The sequence below is a fragment of the Anolis sagrei genome, chromosome Y (assembly GCF_037176765.1).
Source record: "Anolis sagrei isolate rAnoSag1 chromosome Y, rAnoSag1.mat, whole genome shotgun sequence".
NCBI lineage: Eukaryota > Metazoa > Chordata > Lepidosauria > Squamata > Dactyloidae > Anolis > Anolis sagrei.
In genome coordinates this window covers 48,430,395-48,453,392 of record NC_090035.1, presented here as the reverse complement: position 1 = coordinate 48,453,392, position 22,998 = coordinate 48,430,395, and the positions used below count along the sequence as shown (strand labels likewise).

At 41.6% G+C, this 22,998-nt stretch overlaps 1 protein-coding gene across 3 annotated transcripts; it reads left to right on the top strand.

The window, feature by feature from the left end:
- Window positions 1-790: 790 nt before the first annotated feature.
- Window positions 791-22,683, top strand: LOC137095338 (SPRY domain-containing SOCS box protein 3-like). Of its 3 annotated transcripts, none has more exons than XM_067461871.1 (7): window positions 791-972; window positions 11,429-11,577; window positions 13,106-13,283; window positions 15,436-15,623; window positions 17,416-17,518; window positions 20,113-20,238; window positions 21,814-22,683. In XM_067461871.1, the coding sequence occupies exons 2-7, from the start codon at window positions 11,449-11,451 to the stop codon at window positions 22,158-22,160; spliced, it is 1,071 nt and encodes a 356-aa protein (XP_067317972.1). In that variant the 5' UTR covers window positions 791-972; window positions 11,429-11,448; the 3' UTR covers window positions 22,161-22,683. The 3 variants fall into 3 exon arrangements, with proteins under 3 accessions (XP_067317972.1, XP_067317971.1, XP_067317973.1); XM_067461870.1 differs by having other exon boundaries at window positions 792-981; XM_067461872.1 differs by lacking the exon at window positions 791-972 and adding an exon at window positions 6,500-7,921.
- Window positions 22,684-22,998: the final 315 nt, after the last annotated feature.

Genomic DNA, 22,998 nt, shown 5'->3' with positions numbered 1-22,998 from the left:
CTATGATGCCACTGTCTTGTCTGTTTCTAGGTGAAGTGACTGTGATGCCCCTCTGTGACGCCACTGTCTTGGCTGTTGCTAGGTGAAGTGACTCTATTATGTCACTGTCTTGGCTGTTTCTAGATGAAAGGACTGTGATGCCACTGTCTTGGCTGTTTCTAGGTGGAGTGACTGTGATGCCACTGTCTTGGCTGTTTCTAGGTGAAGTGACAGTGATGCCACTGTCTTGGCTGTTGCTAGGTGAAGTGACTCTATGATGTCACTGTCTTGGCTGTTTCTAGGTGAAAGGACTGTGATGCCACTGTCTTTTCTGTTTCTAGGTGAAGTGACAGTGATGCCACTGTCTTGGCTGTTTCTAGGTGAAGTGACTGTGATGCCACTGTCTTTTCTGTTGCTAGGTGAAGTGACTCTAGGGATGTCATTGTCTTGGCTGTTTCTAGGTGAAAGGACTGTGATGCCACTGTCTTGGCTGTTTCTAGGTGAAGTGTCTCGGATGTGAGTGGGAAAGCATCCTCTGAAAGGCCCTATGAGCGTCAATTAGCCACCCACTCACCTTCTTTTCCTTTCTCCATGTTGCATCACTGAACTTCCTGCCGCTTCCTTTTTTTTTTTTTTTTCGTTTACCTTAGTGGTGTTTCCCGTTCTAATCAGCGGCCATAAAGGAGGCGCCGCCTACCGCTGAATGATCCAGTGCGAAGGCGATGAGGTCGTCGCGAGGGCATGTTTTCCTTTTTTTTTTTTTTTTTTTTGCTTTCGGGACGTAAGAAAGGCGGGACTCGGTTCCTCCGCGAGCCATTGAGGGGAGGAACAAGTCAAGGGGCGGAGCGAAAAGGCCGGGATGGCGAGGAGGAGTGACGCAGGAAGGAGGTGGCGGTGACGACCAATAGGCGGCGGAAGAATACATCGGGATCCTGCGTGAGGAAAGAGGAGAGAGCCTCTGCGGCCTTGAAGCCTGCCTGGAAGTCTCGCCAAGTAGGCCGTGTAAATATGGGAGGTTTTCTGCTTTTGCATTAATCCCCTTTTCATGATTGTAGATTTGGGCCTCCCTATGGAGAGATAAATTCGTAAGCACAGTCATAATAATAATAATAATAATAATAATAATAATAATAGCTGTACTTTGATTCTTAGGCCTGAAGCAAATGAGATAGGCGGTTGGGTTGAATGGAGGAATCAGAATAGTGCCCTAGAGTGCTAGAATGGGAACAGACACCCACAGGCCATCCAGTCCAACCCCCTTCTGTCACTAAGGATAGCATCACCCGATCCCTCCCGACAGATGGCCATTTAGCTTCATGGAATTACATATAGCACCGGAAAAGTCCCCAAAGACCAACCTTCCTCCAGGCAGTTAGGCACCATCCGATCCGTCCCAACAGATGGCCTCCTATCCTCATAGAATTATATATAGCATTGAAAGGGATTCCCAAAGGCCATCCAGTCCAACCCCTTCTGCCATTAAGGAAGATACCATCTGATTCCTCCTGACAGATGCCATAAAGGGAAATACCATCCAAGCATTCTCGTCCAGGCTGTCATAGATCATAAAAGTTGGAATTCCCTATCCTGGGGTCCTCAAACTAAGGCCCGGGGGCCGGATACGGACCTCCAAGGTCATTTACCCGGCCCTCGCTCAGGGTCAACCTAAGTCTGAAGCGACTTGAAAGCACACCACAACAACAACAATCCTATCTCATCAGTCAAAAGCAGGCCACACTTCCCATTGAAATGCTATTGCTTATATTTGTTGAAATTGTTCTTCATTTTAATTATTGTATTGTTTTAAAGTGTTTTTTGCACTACAAATAAAATATGTGCAGTGTGCATAGGAATTCATTTGTGGTTTTTTCAAATTATAATCCGGTCTCCCAACCGTTTGAGGGACTATGACCTGACCCTCTGTTTAAAAAGTTTGAGGACCCCTGCCCTATCCAGTCCAACCCCCTTCTTCCAGGCAGGAAGGCACAACCCAAGCCCTCCCAACAGATGGCCATCCAGCCTCATAGAATTACACAAAGTCCACCCCTTCTGCCCTTAAGGAAGATACCCCCAAAGGCTCTCCAGTCCAACGCATTCTTCTAGGTAGTAAGGCACAATCAAAGCCCTCTTGAGAGATGGCCACCCATAGAATTACATATAGCATTGGAAAAGACCCCCAAAGGCCATCCAGTCTAACCCTCTTTTGCCATTAAGGAAGACACCATCTGATCCCTCCCAACAGATGGCCACCCAGCCTCATAGAATTACATATAGCATTGAAAGAGACTCCCAGGACTCCCTCCAGTCCAACCGTCAGTAATGCACAGCCCAAGTCCTTCTGACAGATGTCTGCCTAGTTTCATAAAATTATAGCATTGGAAGGGCCCTTCAGTCCAACCTTCTTCTTCTAGGCAGAAAGGCACTATATAATCCCTTTCAACAGATGGCCACCTAGCCTCTCATAGATAATAAAGTTGGAATGCCCATAGATGGGAGAATTAAACATATTGTCAGTCAACTCAAATGATATTGGTTCATTATGAATTTTTTAAAAACCCCATAAAAACTGCTAGATCAATATCAGATCTGCACGCTCCTCTTCAGGAAACACACAGAAGGAAGGCTAGTACAAAATTTCTTAATTTTAAAAAAGTGGGAAACTCAGATAAAATCCAGGGGCTCGAACAAATCTCACAGAATGTCTATCCTTATTAAAAACAACCTAAATTTGGAGATAGGGAAAATAATAAGGGATGCAGAGGTTAGGGTTCGTAATGATAAGGGGGAAGGTTAATAGTTAAAATCTCAATAAACAGTGTTTATGGCCCAAATCAGAAGCAAAAAAAGATTAATGAATAAAACCCTTAAGAAAATTGACAAGGAGGCAGAAGGGTACATAATAATTGGAGGGGACTTGGGTCTGGATTTCTTCAAACATAAAAATAAAGTGGGAACAGGTGACCTTGTAGCTGATCCCAGTATAAATTTTAAAAAATGGAATATTAGGGAAGTGAACAAGAATTTAGGAGAGAGTTGATTCCCCCACATATTTTCCCCCGAGAAACAATAAATTCACCACACTAGATTATTTTCTGGTAGAATATTATTCTTCCCATAAAGGCCTAGCAGTGGCCAGGGGCCCACACTCCCTCATACATCTAATAAAAGGTTTTTTAAAAATGGAATGTCCTATCTAGTCAAACCATCTTCTTTCAGACTTGAAGACATCATCCAATCCCTACTGACAGATGGCTGTCCAGCCTCTGCTTTAAATCCCTCAGCAAAGGAAATACCAACTGTTGAACAGTTCTTCCCCCTCGGGAAGTTCTTCCTCATGTTTATGTGGAATCTGTTTTCCTACTTTACTCCCTCCTCCATATGACACCTTATCATAGAATCATAGAATCATAGAGTTGGAAGAGACCTCATGGGCCATCCAGTCCAACCCCCTGCCAAGAAGCAGGAATATTGCATTCAAATCACCCCTGACAAATGGCCATCCAGCCTCTGCTTAAAAGCTTCCAAAGAAGGAGCCTCCACCACACTCCGGGGCAGAGAGTTCCACTGCTGAACGGCTCTCACAGTCAGGAAGTTCTTCCTAATGTTCAGATGGAATCTCCTCTCTTGTAGTTTGAAGCCATTGTTCCGCGTCCTAGTCTCCAAGGAAGCAGAAAACAAGCTTGCTCCCTCCTCCCTGTGGCTTCCTCTCACATATTTATACATGGCTATCATATCTCCTCTCAGCCTTCTCTTCTTCAGGCTAAACATGCCCAGTTCCCTAAGCCGCTCCTCATAGGGCTTGTTCTCCAGACCCTTGATCATTTTAGTCGCCCTCCTCTGGACACATTCCAGCTTGTCAATATCTCTCTTGAATTGTGGTGCCCAGAATTGGACACAATATTCCAGATGTGGTCTAACCAAAGCAGAATAGAGGGGTAGCATGTCTTCCTTAGATCTAGACACTATGCTCCTATTGATGCAGGCCAAAATCCCATTGGCTTTTTTTGCCGCCACATCACATTGTAGGCTCATGTTTAACTTGTTGTCCACGAGGACTCCAAGATCTTTTTCACACGTACTGCTCTCGAGCCAGGCGTCACCCATTCTGTATCTTTGCATTTCATTTTTTTCTGCCAAAGTGGAGTATCTTACATTTGTCACTGTTGAACTTCATTTTGTTAGTTTTGGCCCATCTCTCTAATCTATCAAGATCGTTTTGAATTCTGCTCCTGTCCTCTGGACTATTGGCTATCCCTCCCAATTTGGTGTCGTCTGCAAACTTGATGATCATGCCTTCTAGCCCTTCATCTAAGTCATTAATAAAGATGTTGAACAGGACCGGGCCCAGGACGGAACCCTGCGGCACTCCACTTGTCACTTCTTTCCAAGATGAAGAGGAAGCATTAGTGAGCACTCTCTGTGTTCGTCCACTTAACCAATTCCAGATCCACCTCACCGTAGTTTTGCCTAGCCCACCGTGGACTAGTTTCCTTGCCAGAAGGTCATGGGGGACCTTGTCGAAGGCCTTACTGAAATCCAGGTACGCTACATCCACGGCATTCCCCGCATCTACCCAGCTTGTAGCTCTATCGAAGAAAGAGATCAGATTAGTCTGGCATGACTTGTTTTTGATAAATCCATGTTGACTATTAGCGATGACTGCATTTGTTTCTAAGTGTTTGCAGACCGCTTCCTTAACAATCTTTTCCAGAATCTTGCCCGGTATCGACGTGAGGCTGACCGGACGGTAGTTGTTTGGGTCATCCTTTTTTCCCTTCTTGAAGATTGGGACCACATTAGCCCTCCTCCAATCTGCTGGAACTTCTCCCGTTCTCCAAGAACTCTCAAAGATGGTTGCCAATGGTTCCGAAATGACTTCCGCTAGTTCCTTCAATACTCTTGGGTGTAGTTGATCTGGCTAGCATGTCATTTTCTTAACTTCCTCCAGGCTAAACATACCCAAGTTTTTCCTAATGTCTACGTCAGTTGTTTTGAGCCTATGGTTCTTCAGATGTTTTGGCTTTCAACTCCTAGAAATCCTAACAGCTGGTAAACTGGCAAAACACCTGGGGACCCACAGGTTGAGAAACACTGGTCTAGGTGGAATCTCCCCCTCACACACGATTTGTGCCCCTAGCCTTCAAAGTACAGAAAACAAGCCTTGCCCCTTCCTGCTCAATGTGAAATCCTTTAAACATGGATTCTCTCAGGCCCCTTCTACACTGCCATATAAAATCCAAATTATCTGATTTGAACTGGATTATTTGGCATTATAGACTCATTTAATTCAGTTCAAAGTAGATAATGTGGATTATCTGCTTTGATAATCTCGATTATATAGCAGTGTAGAAGGGGCCTCAGCCTTCTTTTTTTCAGCTGAACATCTCCAGTTCCCTCAGCTTGGCTTATGAACCTTTGACTGTTTAGGTTGCCCTTCTCTGATCATCTTCCATCTTGACAATCTCTTTCTGGGCCCAGAAATGGACACATGTTCCGGATGAGGACTTGGCAAATCAGTCTAGAGTGGGAACATGGCTGAGACCCCTTCTACGCTGTCATATAATCCAGATTATCCACATTATCTGCTTTGAACTGGATTATGAGTCTACACTGCAGTATAACCCAGTTTAAAGTAGATAATCTGGATTTTATATGGCAGTGTAGATGGGGCCTATGACTTCCCTCGATTTCAACCCTAGACTCCTACTTATTCAGCCTACACTTACATTGGCTTCTTAAACTGTCGCATCGCACTGTTGATTCATTTTCAGTTTGTGGTCTAGATCCCTTTCCCGTGTCCTCAAGCCATTTGTCATTCATCCTATATCTGTGCCATTCATTTTTATTGGCAAAATGTAGTACATTTCTCTTTGTTGAAATTCATTTTGTTACTTTTGGCCCAGTTCTCTAATCTGTTAGTCACTTTGGATTCTGATCCTGGCTTCTGCAGTATTACATATCTCTGCCAATTAGGTGTTTTTTATGTTCTCCTTGGCTACTTCATTTAGGAGATGATGGACAGATGATGTGTTCAAAAAGCCGGGGTAAAGATTGTTGGTTTTGTTATGTGTTAAGTGTAAATCCTCTGTACATGTGACTGTTTCTTTTTAGAAATGTGTTTGCATTTTGTTACTTTGTAGTTTACAGACGGTGAGAGGTACAGGCATCTTTTATTTGTGTTTCCCCTTTTCCTCTGCCAGAACCCACCATAATTGAGGCAAATGTGTTTGATAGAATAGTGTAAATTTACTGTAACAGAAAAAAATGTTCTGAATTCATTGCAAAACTACAGGTGTCAGAACTTGAATCAGGTTATCTGTTTTTTTAATTAATGTTTATTAAATTTTCATAACAAATTAAAAATGAAAAACAACAAACAAGGACATTACAATAAGAAACCAGAAACATGATACAAAAATAACCCCATAATATCCCAATACTTTCCCCAGGCCTGCCAACTAAAACTAACAAGCACTATCCCCCCCCCCCCCCCGCCCCCTTAAAAAAATAGAAAATGAAGAAAACATCAGAACTAAATTAGGTTATCAAAATTAGTGCTACTCAATGCAAAATTAGTGCTACTCAATTAGTGCCCCAGAGCTATCAGCTGACTATGAATATCCAGGAAATAAATAATTGTGCCCAACAGGCATGAATATGGTAGCATATTGAGCAGGGGATAACTTGAGATGCCTTGATGATGAATATGCTGTGTATATCTAATGCTCTCATACCACAGGGATATTAATTAGTCCTATCCTGTGGGCTGGATTGTGCACATTCCTTTCTTTATCTCCTAACAGTGTTATACTAGTGTTCTTTCCTGAGACTGTATGAGTTGTATATAATACTAGCTGTACCTGGCCACACATTGCTGTGGCATATATCTACAGGTATGTGTGTGAACATAAAGGTGTGTTCTATATATGTCTAGAGATGTGTGTGTGTGAGCATACACACACACACACACACATGGCACACATGGAATCCCTCCCACCTAGCTCTGGTTCCCAAGTGGAGGCATCTCCCTGAGGGGATTCCTAAAGGGAAGTGGGCAGGGATGAGAGGCAGCCAGGTTACTGGACACTGGGAAGTTTATGTAGTTTATCCAGCTAGGAAATCCCTCCTCCTCTTTTTCCTGGGGTTGTTCTTGGTCGGAGAACCTGATCAGAAGGTAAAGGGAAGTGGGGAACCAGATTTATTTTCCAAAAAGAAAAGCTTGAGATTGGAAATGAGATGTCAGAGGAAACCTTGGGAGAAGAAAAATGGAAGGGAAGAGGGAGCTGTAATTACTGTATCTTCCCTTTCCTTCCCTTTGGTCAAGCACAACCTCCGGAGAAAGAGGAGCAGGGGAACGTGAGATTTGTCAGCTTGAAGAAAGGAAGGAAGGAAGGAAGGGAATATTCAGTAATATTCAAATTCTTTTTAAATCCTGGGTAAGAATGACTCCAAGAGAAAGAGGAGGGGGGAGTGGGAGATTTCCCAGCTGGAAGGAAGGAAGAAAGGGAGGAAAGAAGGAAGAAGGGAAGGGGAAGGGAAAGAGACAGTAAATATAGCTCTCTCTTCTCTTCTCCCTTCCCAGGTTTCCTCCAGCATGTCCTTTTCAATCCTCTTTAAATCCTGGGCAAGAACGACCCAGGAGAAAGAGGAGGGGGGAATGGGGGATTTGGCAGCTGGAAGGAAGGGGTTTCCCAATCTGTAGTCCCTCAGATTTTTTTACCACAATAAGTCTCCTGTACCTTGGTAGCCAAAAGATTTGGGAAGACCTCGGTGTGAAGTGGGGAGGTTAGGGCAGCTGTTACTGAGTGCGAGAGAGGCCGTTGGCTGCTCTGAACATTCAGAGGGTGCGAGAAGCCGCATGTCTTCCCCTCCTTGTCCTCGCGTTCGCTCAGAGCGGCTTGGACGCATACGCTGTGATGTCTTCTCCTTTTATTAAGGATTAGTAAGTTGTTTACAGTGTTTTTTTTACATTTTATGATTGTTGGTCATACCTTGGGGTATGAGGCATTTCAAGGCCAAATTTGGTGATATTTGCTCCTGTATTTTTTTCATTTTTAAGCCACTCACGACGATGTCCACATTTTTATATATATAGATTGCATTGCTTGAAGAAGAATGTTTTAATGCATGTTCTTTTTCTGAAGATGTGCACTTCTGGTCTCTATAAGGCTCATCTCAAAGATGGGAAGCGGAAAGTAAACCCATTCTCTCTGTGCAAGGAAAAATATTGGGTGTCTCCTCTCTCACTTCCCAGATATTTTGGACAGTAATTCCCTTAAGTCTAGATGATTACTGTTGGTTATACCAGTGGCGGTACCAGAGGTTAACAGCTGGAGGGCCATAGGTTCGGCACCTATGTGTCAGTTCTTGGGTACGACTTGCTTTCAATTTGTGCTTTCGATCCCAAACTGGCCTGGTTATAGGCTCTTCCAAAATTGCAAAGTGTGTTTGTCACATCTCTTTCCTCATAGAGCAGCTCAGCTGTTAACTTGCTGAGCCGCCTTGTTATTTGATCATTGGGCCAAGTAGCCTTAATCACATTGTCTCAATCCTGCTGTTTCTTATGTAATACTAGTGTAATACTAGCAGAACTGCAACTTGGATTGCTGGATAGTAAATGCCCATTGACTTGGACAGCATTGTGGCTTCATCCTTCTAGGTCTGTCTATTTTAAGAAAAACCCAACTGTATATGTTAAAATTACTAAGCAATGGGAGCAAGAACTGTGATCATTTGATGATAAAATTTGCTTGACAACTAAGAGAATTGTTGTCTGAAAGTAAACTTACAAAAACAAATTCTTGTTATGATGATTTGGGAAACAGAATGACTTAGAATCATTTAGATCTTAAAAACTACAGGCCGATCTCTCTTTTAAATACGGATTATAAAATATTTGCAAATATCATGGCCACAAGGCTAAAAGTGTTTCTTAATAAATGGATTGGAGAAGAGCAAACGGGCTTCCTCCTAAATAGACATATGAAAGAAAATATCCGCAACGTCCTCGATATTTTGGAATATTACGAGATAAATCATCAAAAAGAATTCGCCATTTTAGCAATAGATGCCGAGAAAGCTTTTGACAATTTAAATTGGGATTTCTTCAAGATATTAATACAAGAATTGGATATGGGAGAAAAATTTAACAACGCAATTAATGCTATTTATAATTATCAAAAAGCCAAAGTGAAAATAAATGGACAATTGACATAAGAATTTGAAATTGCGAAGGGCACTAGACAAGGATGCCCATTATCCCCATTGATTTTTATAATGGCTATGGAGATCCTAATGAAGAAAATTAGAGAAGATGAAAATATAAAAGGAACGAAAATCGGCAAATTCGAATATAAAATACGGGCGTTTGCAGATGATTTATTAGGAACAATTGAAGATCCAGATAAAAACCTACAATATTGGATAACGAAAATAGAGGAATTTGGAAAAGTGGCTGGATTCAAAATGAATATGAAGAAAACAAAACTATTATTCAAAAATGTGAAAAAGGAGAGACAAATAAAGATTCAACAACAACTGGGGATAGAGAGTGTAAAGAAAATTAAATACTTAGGAGTCTGGATCACCGCGAGAAATTGTCAACTCCTGAAGAATAACTACGAAATAGTTTGGAATAAAATTCAAAAGGACTTACAAAAATGGAACTACCTGAATCTATCACTCCTGGGTAGAATATCGTTAATAAAGATGAATGTTCTTCCAAGACTTATATTCCTATTCCAAAATATACCGGTAATAAGAAATCAAACCTTATTTAAAAAATGGAAGAAAGACCTACTTAAGTTTATTTGGAAAGGGAAAAGGCCAAGAATAAATTACATAAATCTAATTGATAAAAAAACGAGAGGAGGTCTGGGACTCCCAGACTTGAAAACCTATCATGAGGCTTGTGCTCTATCATGGATAAGAGATTGGATGAATCTGAACAAGGAAAAGTGCTTAAACTTAGAGGGCCATGATTTGAGGGTAGGCTGGCACGCTTATGTGTGGTATAATAGAGAATCTAAGGAAAAAAACTTTGGGAACCATTTCGTGCGAGCCTCCCTATTGAGGACATGGTTAAGATACAAAGCCCTCTTTTATAAAGCTACACCTCTTTGGGTCTCGGCGATGGAGGCCCACCAAAGAAGACTCTTAGGATGGAGGATTTGGCCAAGATACAAAGACATTTTGTTGAAAGGGGAAACGAAGATTAAATCGTTTGAACAACTTAAGAACATGTTTGGAAATATAACTTGGTTACATTACCTTCAAATTAAAGAGCACTTCAAACAAGATCAAAAAATTGGATTTGACTGGGAAGAAAACACATGGGACAAAGTTTTAAAAATTGAGAAGAAGGTAGTCACAATTCTTTATAATAAATTGATCCAATGGCAAACGGAAAAGGAGCAAGTTAAAAATTGTATGATTAAATGGGCCGAAAATTTAAGAAGGCCCATTCAATTTAGAGAATGGGAACAAATGTGGAATAAAAAGTTGAAATATACTTATGCCATGGACTTGAAGGAAAACTGGTATAAAATGTTCTATAGATGGTATTTGACTCCGAATAAACTAAGCCATATGTACCCAAATGTCTCAGATAAGTGTTGGAAATGTGGAGAACAAACGGGCACATTCTTCCACATGTGGTGGACGTGTAAAGAAACAATTAAGTTCTGGGCATCTATACATGAAGAAATACAAAAGATATTGAAGAGAAGTTTTAAAAAGAAACCTGAATATTATTTACTAGGATTTACGGACTCTGATCTTAAAGTGGAGGAAAATGAAGATAAACTACTTACATACTTTACTACTGCGGCAAGAATTATTTATGCCAAATTTTGGAAAAATGAACAGATACCTACTGCTGAAGAATGGTTGGAGAAAGTAAAAGAAATTAGAGACATGGATGAATTGACATTTTTAATGAGAAGAAATACCGGGAAACCGCTAAAGAGAACAGATTGGACTTCTTTTTATGACTATGAAAAGAAATTTAGAAAAATATTAGAGGATAAGAATATACAAGAGTAAAAGAAGTTGACGGAAAAGATCCTGATGTTGGAGTGGAAGTCATTTTAGAATAGTTTAGGTTAGTTTAGTTTTCTTTTTTGTTTTGTTTTTGTTTGTGTTTTTTTTTCTTTTTCTCTCTTTCTCTTTTCTTTTCCTACTTTTCTATCTCCTTTTCATTGTTCCCCCTCTTTCGTTGTTTTGTTTTATAAAATACTTAATAAAAATCATTAAAAAAAAAAGAATCATTTAGATCTTACACAGATGGAATGAGAATCATAAGAGAGGGTCCAATTGTACAATAGTTTGCCTGTTGCTGATGTTTCCTAATTGTGCACATGAAATCCTGTCTTACAAAAATCCGGGATAAGCAAGAAAAGGTTGACTGATGGTTATCTTTTAAAATGGCCCATCTTGGTTTGCCTTCCAGGTTACCTCTTCAGAGGCACCATGGCTCGACGTATGCACAACAGCAGAGCCTGGCACTACGTCCTAAGTGGCGTACGCCGAGATGGAGATTCACGGGCACCAGCATTGCCATCCGGACCTCATGGTTGGTCATATGATTCTGATGGACAGGTAGGATAGTGCAAAACTGCTGTCTAAAGACCTATTGTTTGGATATTTTTATTGTTGAGTAAACCGCTAGTACAGAGATATCAAATTTGTGGCCCTTCCTCCAGATTTTTGGGCTTCCAACTTCCAGAAACCTTAGCCAGTCCAAAACACCTGGAGGACCACAAGTTTGTAACCACTTCAGATTTTTGCCTGGGAGAATGTTAGATGTACTCCTAGTAAGAAGTCTTAGGGCTGCTCAGCACATTTGTCCAGCAACTGGAAAATGTTTATTTAATTAAGCACTAGTTTAAGACATAATATGTGACAAATTTAATGAATGTATATTGCTATGCTTGGTCAGGAGTGGATAATGCAGTTGGTCCAAGGGTTGGATGCAGGGCAACTGCCAATGTGGAAAATCCACAAATATCTCCAGTGACAGGACAAGCCTTTTTTATATAGCAAGGAGATGAAGGGAGAAGCTGCTGCTGTGCTTTACCTAAAAGCTGAGTAGTGGTGATTTCAGTTGCCAACTATCAATGAAATCTGCAAACCAGCAAATATTCTTGTCCGGAATTCCCCTGCTTTTTGAGTGTTGTTCTTTATTTACTGTTCTGATATTAGAGTTTTATAACACTAGTAGACAGATTTTGTTCAATTTCATGATTTCCTCCTTTCTGGCATTTGAATTAGATCTTTAGATTAATTAGATTAAATTAGAATTAGATTAAATGCCGCACCTACAAATGTGGAGGGCCAGCTGTACATGGTTTGCAGGCAGCATCTAGTCCCCATTTATTTAATTTATAGTACAACCTCTCCCCATAGGATATATATCCCTGAACTTATTGTCTAAACAAAAACTGTGGATAATAATTGGGGTGGGGAACCTACAAAATTCCTTTCTTGAAATTTGCTGTTTGCTTCAGGGCAACTCTGTGGCAACTTCCGGTGGAAGCATGCCATAGAATTACCTGGAGGATGTAGAAAATTCGTAAAGAGGACATGTTTTCTCAGATATGGAAAGGTGAAACAACAAGTACTGATTCCGCAGGTACAGGAATTGCACTGTAATTTGTAGCTACCTACTAATTGTGTAAGTCAGTATTATTTTTGTTACTTTTTGGGGTTTTATATCTTTATAAAATAATTATTTATAGCTATGATTTTAAAAAAACCCCTCAGCATTGTTATGGATGTTTCATCGGCTTGACTCCACAGCATTGGCTTTCTGTCTCCTTTTCAGTCAAAATATAATTTGTATGACAAAGTGGTCACAGAGCCACCTTTTTATTGTCTGGAATCACTCCTCATGACTAATCCTGGGAAGCACTGAACTATAAGTCCCCCGTAGGCTGATTGACAGGGCTAGTCAGAGTGAACAGTGCCAACAGAAGGAGGTGCATGTAAATGTAAAAAACAATTTCAAAATAATATTTATACTGAGAACCCTTGGAAATGTAATGCAAACTTTCCTGAAGGCCTTTTAGTGAGGCTGTGATCATTCATTGGAGAAACAGCTGACTATTATTTTTCTTTCCTTCCACAGCACAGTGATTCTGATTCAGAGCCAGAGTTCCCCCCTCTGTTGCCTTTGATACCCACGGCTATCCCTGTGACTGGAGAGTCTTACTGCAACTGTGAGAACCAAAATGAAGCTCCGTATTGCCCTAACCCGCATGCCATCCACCGGATCATGGATTGTCAGTGTGGGGAGGAAGATGAATGTAAGGAAGTTCCCCAATCTCTCCTTCTGTGTTGTTGATGAGCTATGGATGTCTTAGATATTTGTCTTCAAGGTAGCAGAGATATGCAGGGAAAAGAAACTTGAAAAGTGTATGATGATTGGTTCTTGTTTGGAGTTTCCGCTTAGAACATGATTGATGCTGTGAAGTAAACACTTCACACTTAAAATGCAAAGATTTGGATGTTCTCCAGTTCTTACTCTGGAGACTAGAAATCAAGTCAATGCTATTTTACTGGTTAAACTGAATATGCAGTTTCAGTCTAGTTCTTGACTGGGTTTAGGTAAAGCAAGTGACCATGAACTCATAGAGAATAGTAGCGTCTAGCTCAGGGGTCCCCAAACCTTTTCAACAGGGGGCCAGATTACTGTCCCTCAGACCGTTGGAGGGCCGGACCCTTGTGTCAGCCGGGCAAGGGAGGCTGCACTGCGCAGCTTGGCCTTTTGCGAAGCCCCTAACAAGGCCCAATCCCCTCACTTGTCTCGCGCTGCCAGTCATGCAAAGCCCTCACCGCTTCCATTGCTTGCCAGGCCCGACTGTCAGCACGAGGCAAGTGAGGGGATTGGGCCTTGCAAGCGGCAAGGGGCTTTGCGCAAGGCCAGACCGCGCAGTGCAACTTACCTACCTCACGCTGCCCATCATGCAAGCCAGGCAAGGGAGGCTGCACTGTGCAGCTAGGCTTTGCGCAAAGCCCCTCGCCGCTTGCAAGGCCCAATCCCCTCACTTGCCTCATGCTGCCAGTCAGGCCTGGCAAGCAATGGAAACGGCAAAGGCTGCACACGAGAACAGGAAGTGCGGTGTAGCTTCCCTTGCCAGTTCAAAGCAGGTATTGTGGGGTTTTCTGCCTTGATTTTCTGGGATATAGAGATGTGTGGAGGGGGCCTGGGTGCTCTTCCACACAGCCGTATAACCCAGAATATCAAGGCAGAAAATCCCACAATATCTGCTTTGAACTGGAATATATGGAAGTGTGGACTCAGATAACCCAGCTCAAAGCAGATATTGTGGGGTTTTCTGCCTTGATTTTCTGGGCTATAGAGATGTGTGCAGGGGGCCTAGCGGCCCTTCCACACAGCCGTATAACCCAGAATACGGCTGTGTAAAAGGGCACCCACTGGGCTGTCTCCCACTTCCTGCAGGCACAGCTTCCTGGGGAGGCCTCCTTGCCGGCCCTTAAAGGGATGCAGGCACAGCCTCCAATCAGGGCCAGCTAACACCTGCTAACACCTGCTTCCTACAGGCTGGGAGGAGCCAGGCTTTGAAGCTGCAAGGCAATTCAATGCTAATCAAGGTTGCCAATTGAAATATTCACTCTTGATTCCAACAGACAAGAGTTCCTTGGCCCACCCTGGATATTCCGCAAGTATATAAACCCCACTTGCCTAGTTTCCAACTGACCTTTGAGGATGCCTGCCATAGGTGCAGGCAAAACGTCAGGAGAGAATGCTTCTCAAAAACTCACGGCAACCCAGTGCACTGTAGAATTAATTCAGTTTGAATTCAGCTACTTCAGGAAGAAGAGGAAAAATGCACGTGGCCCCTTTAAGCAGAGCCTGTCTATATTTTCCTTTGTGCCTGTTTTTTTGGAATGCCGCCCCTGATTGCCTGGCGGGAGGGGACACCCAGCGCTTCTCCCTGGTAAGTTGACTCAAAGCCAGAAAGCGAATGCAAACTGAACAAGGCGAGGCAAGGCTGGAGCGTGGATGAGACGCAAGCTGCTTCCAATTATATAGCCATTTCTATAGTGGTCAACTGGGGACATGAGAGAAGCCTCCCACAAGGATGATAAAACATCAGAAATCATCCGGACGTCCCCTGGGCAACATCCTTGCAGACAGCCAATTCTCTCACACTAGAAGCGACTTGCAGTTTCTCAGGTCGCTCCTGACACACACACACACACACACACACACACACAAAAGCAGATTGCAACTTTATTGTTTAACTTAAGAAATACTCATTTCTCCTAACTTAAAATAGGACTGTTTACCACTTTCTTTTCCCCCCTACACATTTTGTCACCCTTGCAGGAAACATATGCTTGTTTTGGAAGGTTTTATAACGAGAATCTCTGTGTTAGTGTCTACAGACTTCTTTGGGGGCTCATAATGAATCCCTGTTGACTCTTCCTCAGATTTTGACTGGGTGTGGGATGATCTGAACAAATCAACCGCAACGCTGTTGACCTGTGACAGCCGCAAGGTGAATTTCCACATGGACTACAGCTGTGGCACTGCCGCCATCCGAGGGAGCAAGGAACTGGCAGAGGGGCAGCACTTTTGGGAAATCAAGATGACCTCACCAGTTTATGGCACTGATATGGTATGTTGATTGGAGATGGATAGATGTGTCAAGCAAGCAGCTTAATCAAATGGCATATTTCGTGTCATCCATAGCTCTACATTTTAATGGCTTAGTTCTGGAAGTGGGAATCCAATAGCTCTCAAGATACTTTTGAACTTCACTGTTTTATCTAGCCAATGCTATAAATTGTAGGAGGGCAATGCTTCCTGCAGGTTTACCCAGACAGTTGTAATGATAAATTTTAAACTTGAGTCTTATGTTTAATCTTTGTTTTGTGTATTTTAATATGTATTTTGTGGAAATACGTTTTAATATGTGTATTTTAAAGAATGTTTTTGGATTAATGTGTTTTAGCAATGTTGTAACCTGTCTTGAGCTGTGAGGAGAGGTGGGCAAGAAATAAAAGTTATTATTTAAGAAGATGTGGAGGGCTATATGACACATACGCATTCCCCCAACACTTTTATCACATCTGTTTCTGTTCTCGATATGGCTATTTATACTTAGCATTAAGAATAGCTAGGCATGATCTGCATAAGAACATTAACCTCTGCATTGTTTCATGAATGTTAAACTATGTCTGCTCCTCCCATAGCAGTATAAGTGTTCTACAAACGTTGCTTCCATGTGAGTGCTGAATAACTGAGCATGGTATGTCCCTTTATGTTTGTATATGGGCAAGTGCTAAGGCAGGACTGTGGAAATGGAGGACTGACTGTATATTTTGATTGTAGTGGTATTTATTTGGAAACTAATCATCATCATAATCATCTTTATTTGTACCCCGCCACCATCTCCCCAAAGGAACTCAGGGCAGATCACAGAAGCACTCTCAAGTGCCACATGCAGACAACAATACATAAGTATAAATACAATGACATAATAAACTGTGCATAAAAATCTCATTCATAAAATTATAGAAATTAGAAAATTAGAAAATTCCTAAAATGCAGTGGAACTTGCGGCTGGGTATCTGTCAAAACAATCAATCAAAGTGCGGGTCAGTACTATCAATAATTCATCACATTGGCCATGGATTACTCAGGATCAAAGGACTGTCTGAAGAACCATGTTTTTAGACTCACCCAGAAGATCTGAAGAGAGGAGGTTAATCCAATTTCTTTAGGGAGGGTATTTCAGAGCCGGGGAGCCAACACTGAGAAGACCCTCTCTCTCATCCCCACCAATCATGCTTGAGACAGTGAGAAGGGCCTCCCCAGCAGATCTTATTGCCTGCGTTGGTTCGTAGAAGGGGATGTGGTCTCGAAGATAGTTTGGACCCAAAACTACATTAGAGATCACTTTTTCTTCTTCATTGCCATCTTAGATAACATCTTTTTTGCTCAGATTTCACATGGCAATAAGATAATCTTACTCCGTCAAAGTGACTTTATGATCTTTCATGAAATGAAAATAATATGGCTCAATATAACATATCAAAGTGACATCCTGACCGCTTAATTCAAACCATGGAAGAAAACCAGTAACAAAACTGCCTATATTGCATGAACTTTCTGGACACAGTCGCCAGCCTGAACTTTTTATATCAACATTTTAATAATCTGAACTAATCAAAATGCAACTTTATTTTAGAAAAAGATCAGTATAAATGTATACAATGAGTATAAATGAAACTGTGTACAGGAGTATTGGATAAGTCCCAAGAACCTTGATTGTAAAAAAAAAAAATCTTTTGTCGCATTGGAACAGAATTTGTGGTTCTTGAGAATATGCATTGTTTACTCCATGATTTCATATCTTCCTTTCTGTCTCTGCTCCTCCATTCCGCTTTCTACTGGCTATTCACTAGATGGTGGGAATTGGGACATCTGATGTCAATTTGGACAAGTATCGGCACACGTTTTGCAGCCTGCTGGGTAAAGATGAAGACAGCTGGGGCCTCTCTTATACAGGTAATTGCAGTAGAGAAATTGCTAGAGCAAAAGCAGCATATGATGGCTTGCTGATACACAGAGAATGTGTGTGATTAATCATGAATGTTGTTTCTTTAGTGGTTTGTAGCTGAATTTTTGAGCAGAATGTTATGAAATAATAGTTTATGATGGTACTTGAAATGTGATTAATCTTTCTCTAACATTAATATGAAAAACTCCCTTGTTCAGAAAGTGCTTAACTGAACGCATTTAAATGCATTGTAGTGATGTTTTATGACTAAACAAAGGAGCATGATGCCCTGTGTAGTTGCAATTGCAAAGTGATATTACTATTTTCTTTGTAAAAAGCAGGAACTTGGAAAGGAATTACTGCTATCCTTCAAGTTTAAGGCCCCATCTACACACAAACAGGCTACCTTGTTCAAAATGTATACATCCTGTTATTTCTATGTATCTCTTCTTGGATCAAAGAAAGCACTTGTTTCGGCATCGACTTGTTGCCTACTGTTAACAGCTCCAAGTCGCCTCTGGGCTGAGAGGGGCAGTATATAAATGCAATAAATAAATAAATAAATATCTGTCAATACACCATTGAGAGTATTCGTTTAATATTCATGAGCATTGTTTGCATAGAATTAAGAGGTATTTCTGTGGCATTATTGTTTGACAAAAATTGGAAAAACTATTTTGTCTAGTTTCAAATTTATGGGTACAATATTTCCTGTATTTTTCTGCCATTACACTTCAGAAATAAAAGTGTGGTGTGACTGTCTCACAATGCTAATATCAGTTATTTACTTCGTTATGTACTTCGTTTATAAATGCTAATTCGTTATGAATTACCATTTATAAAGTACTCAGTGGTACATTGTTACCCTGATGAAGGTTAAAGGGGAAAAAAATGACTAGAAGTTCTCAAAGCAGGGAAAATGGAGTCAAGGCTGAAAATATACTCAAATGTTGGTTCAAGAAGCAAAATTTTTGATTAAAAAATCAGTTTTAAGGTAGGGGTAGAGGAATTAAGAGATGACATGACATAGCTGTGCTGTTGCACCCGAGCTGCTTTAAATGTCTTTAGCGTTAATGTGTCCCGACTTTTATCAGCTTGGGGATGCAGGATTGCCTGCCTGTTTGAACAATGAACCCCACAGAATTAATGTCCACACTATTGCTTTCAAGAAATGATAACAATGTATTGATTGGTCCTGGGCCTATCTCCATCCAGGCACTATCTTGATTTCCCCGCAACAAAGTCCATACTCAGGCATGTAGCCAGGGGGGGGGGGGGGGCGCTCGGGGGGCTTCAGCCCCCCCCCCGAAATTCTCATGGTGGTTCGCGAAAAGGCCTTACTACTGCATTATTTAAACGGTTATGTTTATTAATATCATGATTTGATCACCATTGTCAATATATCCCATATGTATGGGGGTATTGGGGTAATGATACAAAAGGTTTGCTAGGCTAGACCCTCTTTCACTCAGAATCAGCCCCCCCCCCGAAACTCAGCCCCCCCCCGAAACCCCCCCTGAAAATTTTTTAGCCCCCCCCCCCCCCCCCCCCGAAACGAAATCCTGGCTACGGGCCTGTCCATACTTAAAGTTTGAAGATAACTGGTTGTTCTTGAAGTTGCTAGTCATGGATGATTCCAGAAAAGAAGGGCAGATGAAAGATTGCCTTGCTCACTTTCTGTGGTAGAGGGGCCTCTGGAATGCCCAATGCCCAACATGATCATGCTGGAAGTTGAGAGAGCAGGTCTGGTACTTTGCTGAAGGCACTGGAAACTCCACAGACTGTCACTGACCAGAGGTAGGCCAGTATAGCCAGATGAGTTCCCAGATTAGTTAGTTAGTTAGTTATTGGCTTGAAATGGCTTGTCCAAGCCTGGAACTAACTACAAACATGTTTTGTTCCAAGATTCCCTGGTGGTAATAACCCTAAACTAAAGATGGCTCTCTTTTTTCCCCGGGCAAAAAGGGCAGGCAAACTTATTTATCCAAACCATGAAGGGTTTTCTTAAGTTCCACTCATAAAACAAACAGAAAAGTGACTATTCTCAAACTGTGGGTGAGGCAGCCTAACAAAAGGAGCTTGGACTTATACAGTTCCATCACAATAGCCATTTTGGGAAAAGGTGCTAGCATGAGGACAAAGGCTAGAATTATTTGGAGAGAAATGGGGAATCTTGTTGTTAAATTTTCTCAAAGGTAAGTTTTTTTTATACCTAAGGTATGAAAAAGATCCCTACATCTCAACTATAAAAAATAAAATAAAAGCAAAATGTAGTATTTTCAAAAAAATAGAAAAGCTGTTATGCAAAATAGGCAACAGATATTCTCTATTGCTTCAAAGATCAAGGCCAGAATCAATGGTTGTGATTGTTCGGGATAGCAGATTTTGACGTTTTGAAATGGAACCAGCAGCATTGGGGGGCGGGGGGGGGGGGGGACACTGAACACCCCATGATACTGTTATCACATCATGCATTCCTGCACTTACACTTGGCATGGAGTTTGAATAATCTCTGAGGTGTTCCTTTTAATCTAGGAATATATAGGAGGGCAAGATTAATCTATTGCACGTGTTGTAACTGTGTCTGCCCTTTGTGTTCTAGGGCTCCTCCATCACAAGGGAGTCAGAAACAATTTCTCAACAAGGTTTGGTCAAGGCTCCATCATCGGAGTGCACCTGGACACGTGGCATGGGACTCTGACTTTCTTTAAAAACAGGAAATGTATAGGTAAGATCGAGAGTTTGCTGCCCATCCACAGGGATAAAGAGACCAGACATAAGATTTTAATAATAATCATCTTTTATTTATAAAATAAATAAATAAATATATATATACCCTGCCATCATCTCCTGTAGGGACTTGGGGAGGCTTACAAAAGCACACAATGGTGAAATAGGGGTATTATTATTATTATTATTATTATTATTATTATTATTATTATTATTATTATTATTGGTGATGTGTAAAACTAAAAGGCAGAGCAAACTGATGTTATGAGTTCAGGGTTGCTCCCAGACCAGCCACTAAGTGGTAGGCAAACCAGAGGATAAATCCCTTAGAGTTCAGCCTCCAGGATGGTTCTGATGAATCTTGCCCAATAGATGTAACTATGTCCACAAACTGGAACTCACAGATATACAGGTTGGGCAGGGAATAACCTGGGATCAGGAAAAGAAAAATTAAAAGTTATAGATGCAAAAAGGGATAAACATGTCTGTAAAAGATAATATCCAGCAACTAACAGACTGAATGGGCTTGCCCAGTCCTGCCATAACAGCACAAGGAATAGAATAAGAAATTCCAAAGTTTTAGTTTTGTTGAGGAACAGGCCGGGTGGGTTAGATTATATCTTGGTCTAAGGCAGTGGTGTCAGACTCATTTTCATCAAAGGCCACATCAGCCTTATGGTTGCCTTCAAAGGGACGTTGAATCCATGGACAGAGAATCCATAGAGAATCCACTTTTTTTTCTTAAGTAGTAGTCAGTGTTCTTTAGTTTTTATTCAGTTGGGGTCCCCGGATATTATCGAATGACAACTCCCATTCCTTTTGATTATCAACCATGCAGACTGGAGACGATGGGAATTGCAACTCAAAGGGCCTTGTAGCTCGGAAGTTTGGAAAAGGTTAAAGAACATTTAAAGTCAGATATCACACCCACAAGCCTTGTATCTCAATCCAAACGCCACTGTCCTGACTGAACAGAAAAGACTGCAGCCTTCGAGATGTTCCTGTATCACAACTCCCATCAGCTTGACCCACAGGCCTTGAGTTTGACATAGGCAGTCTAAGGCAGGCATGGGCAAACTCCGGTCCTCCAGGTGTTTTGGACTCCCACAATTCCTAACTGCCTCAGGCCCCTTCCGTTTCCCCCTCAATAGCTGAGGAGAAAAAGGAAAGGGCCTGAGGCTGTTAGGAATTGTGGGAGTTGAAGTCCAAAACACCTGGAGGACTGGAATTTGACCATGCCTGGTCTAAGGTGTTTTGTTGTTAGGCTCCCATTGCCATTGTTACCACTAGTGTGATTAATAGTTAATGATAATAGAATGTCATAGAACAGGCATCCTCAAGCTGCAGCCCTCCAGCTGTTTGGGCTTGAACTCGTAGAAACCTAGCCAGCTTGTTCAATGGTCAGGAATACTGGGAGGTGGAGGCCAAAACAGCTGGAGGGCCACAGTTTGGGGACATCTGCTATAGGACATCAAGGCCAGAAACTGATTGCATGTGTTGCAATCTAATCTTTTTCCTTTTCTGTGATTAAGTGTTAATAAACATTGGCCTACTTTTTGATATCTGCAAACAGGAGTGGCTGCCACTCAGTTACAAAACAAGAGATACTTCCCCATGGTGTGTTCGACCGCAGCCAAGAGCAGCATGAAAGTCATCCGCTCCTGTGCCACCCGCACCTCCCTGCAGTACCTCTGTTGTTACCGCCTGCGCCAGCTACTTCCTGATTACGTTGACACTTTACAGGTGTTGCCTCTTCCCCCAGGACTCAAGCACATTCTGCACAACAAACTTGGCTGGGTGCTGAGCATGAACTGTGGCTCGCTCCAGCCATCCTCTTCTACCTCCTCAGGCAGTGATTCAGATAACTTGTTCAGCTCAGATGCTGATGCTTGCCAACGGAAGAGATGCAGGAGGACATAATATTTCCAAGTATGTACAGTGACTTGAAAAACAATAGGGGTTCAATCAGGCCTCCATCTTAACCTGTATGCAATTTATGTCTTTTCATTGGAGTCTTTGGAATTTGCAAGCATTTTTTCAGCCTTGGGCAAGATCGACCTTCAGGACACAAGCAGTTCCCATAGTTGATTTCGCTTGTCAACTGCATTTTGCCAACTTTCCCAGAAGCTGCTAAAAAAAGACAGTGAAATCTCCTACCACAGTCCCATTTGTGAGTGAAAAGTCGCAAAGCCATCCCATGTGTTGAGTTGCTTTTTCATTTGCAACTTAAGATGCCTCTGGTTTTGAGGCATGTGGACAACAGTAGTTAGACACGAGGGTTCTCACCTCTGTTTTTCCCCAGTACTTTTGCACAGACAGCTACTTGCTTAGAGTTGTAACTAATTTTGTGTGAACACTTCCGTTTCCTTTGGTGCTTTGCATGTCTAACTTCTCCTGTATTAAACTGTATGAAAATATAATTAAAGGACAACAATAATAATAACAGCAACACTTTATTTATAACCTGCCTCTCTCCCCAAAGGGACTTAAAGTTGCTTGTGATAGGGACAACTATATTGGGCCTTGTCTACAATGGAATTCCCCCTCTTGTTTTTGAACTTGAAGGTTCAAATACATCAAATTACTGTGTGTCATTAGGTGATAGGTACATTTTTTACTGGGCCCTTGATTGACTATCGCATTTTCTTTTTTGCAACAAACTGTAGTTCACTATAACAGCTAAGCTGGGAAAGCTCTAACTTATATGTGGTTATTAATTGTAAGAATTCATATGTAAGAATTCAAATCAGTGAAAAAA

Coding starts and splice junctions, on each gene's coding strand:
- LOC137095338 (XM_067461871.1), top strand. CDS start 11,449: ATGGCTCGACGTATGCACAACAGCAGAGCCTGGCACTACGTCCTAAGT. Junction 15,624..17,415: donor CAGTTTATGGCACTGATATG/GTATGTTGATTG, acceptor GCTATTCACTAG/ATGGTGGGAATTGGGACATC. Junction 20,239..21,813: donor TAAAAACAGGAAATGTATAG/GTAAGATCGAGA, acceptor ATCTGCAAACAG/GAGTGGCTGCCACTCAGTTA.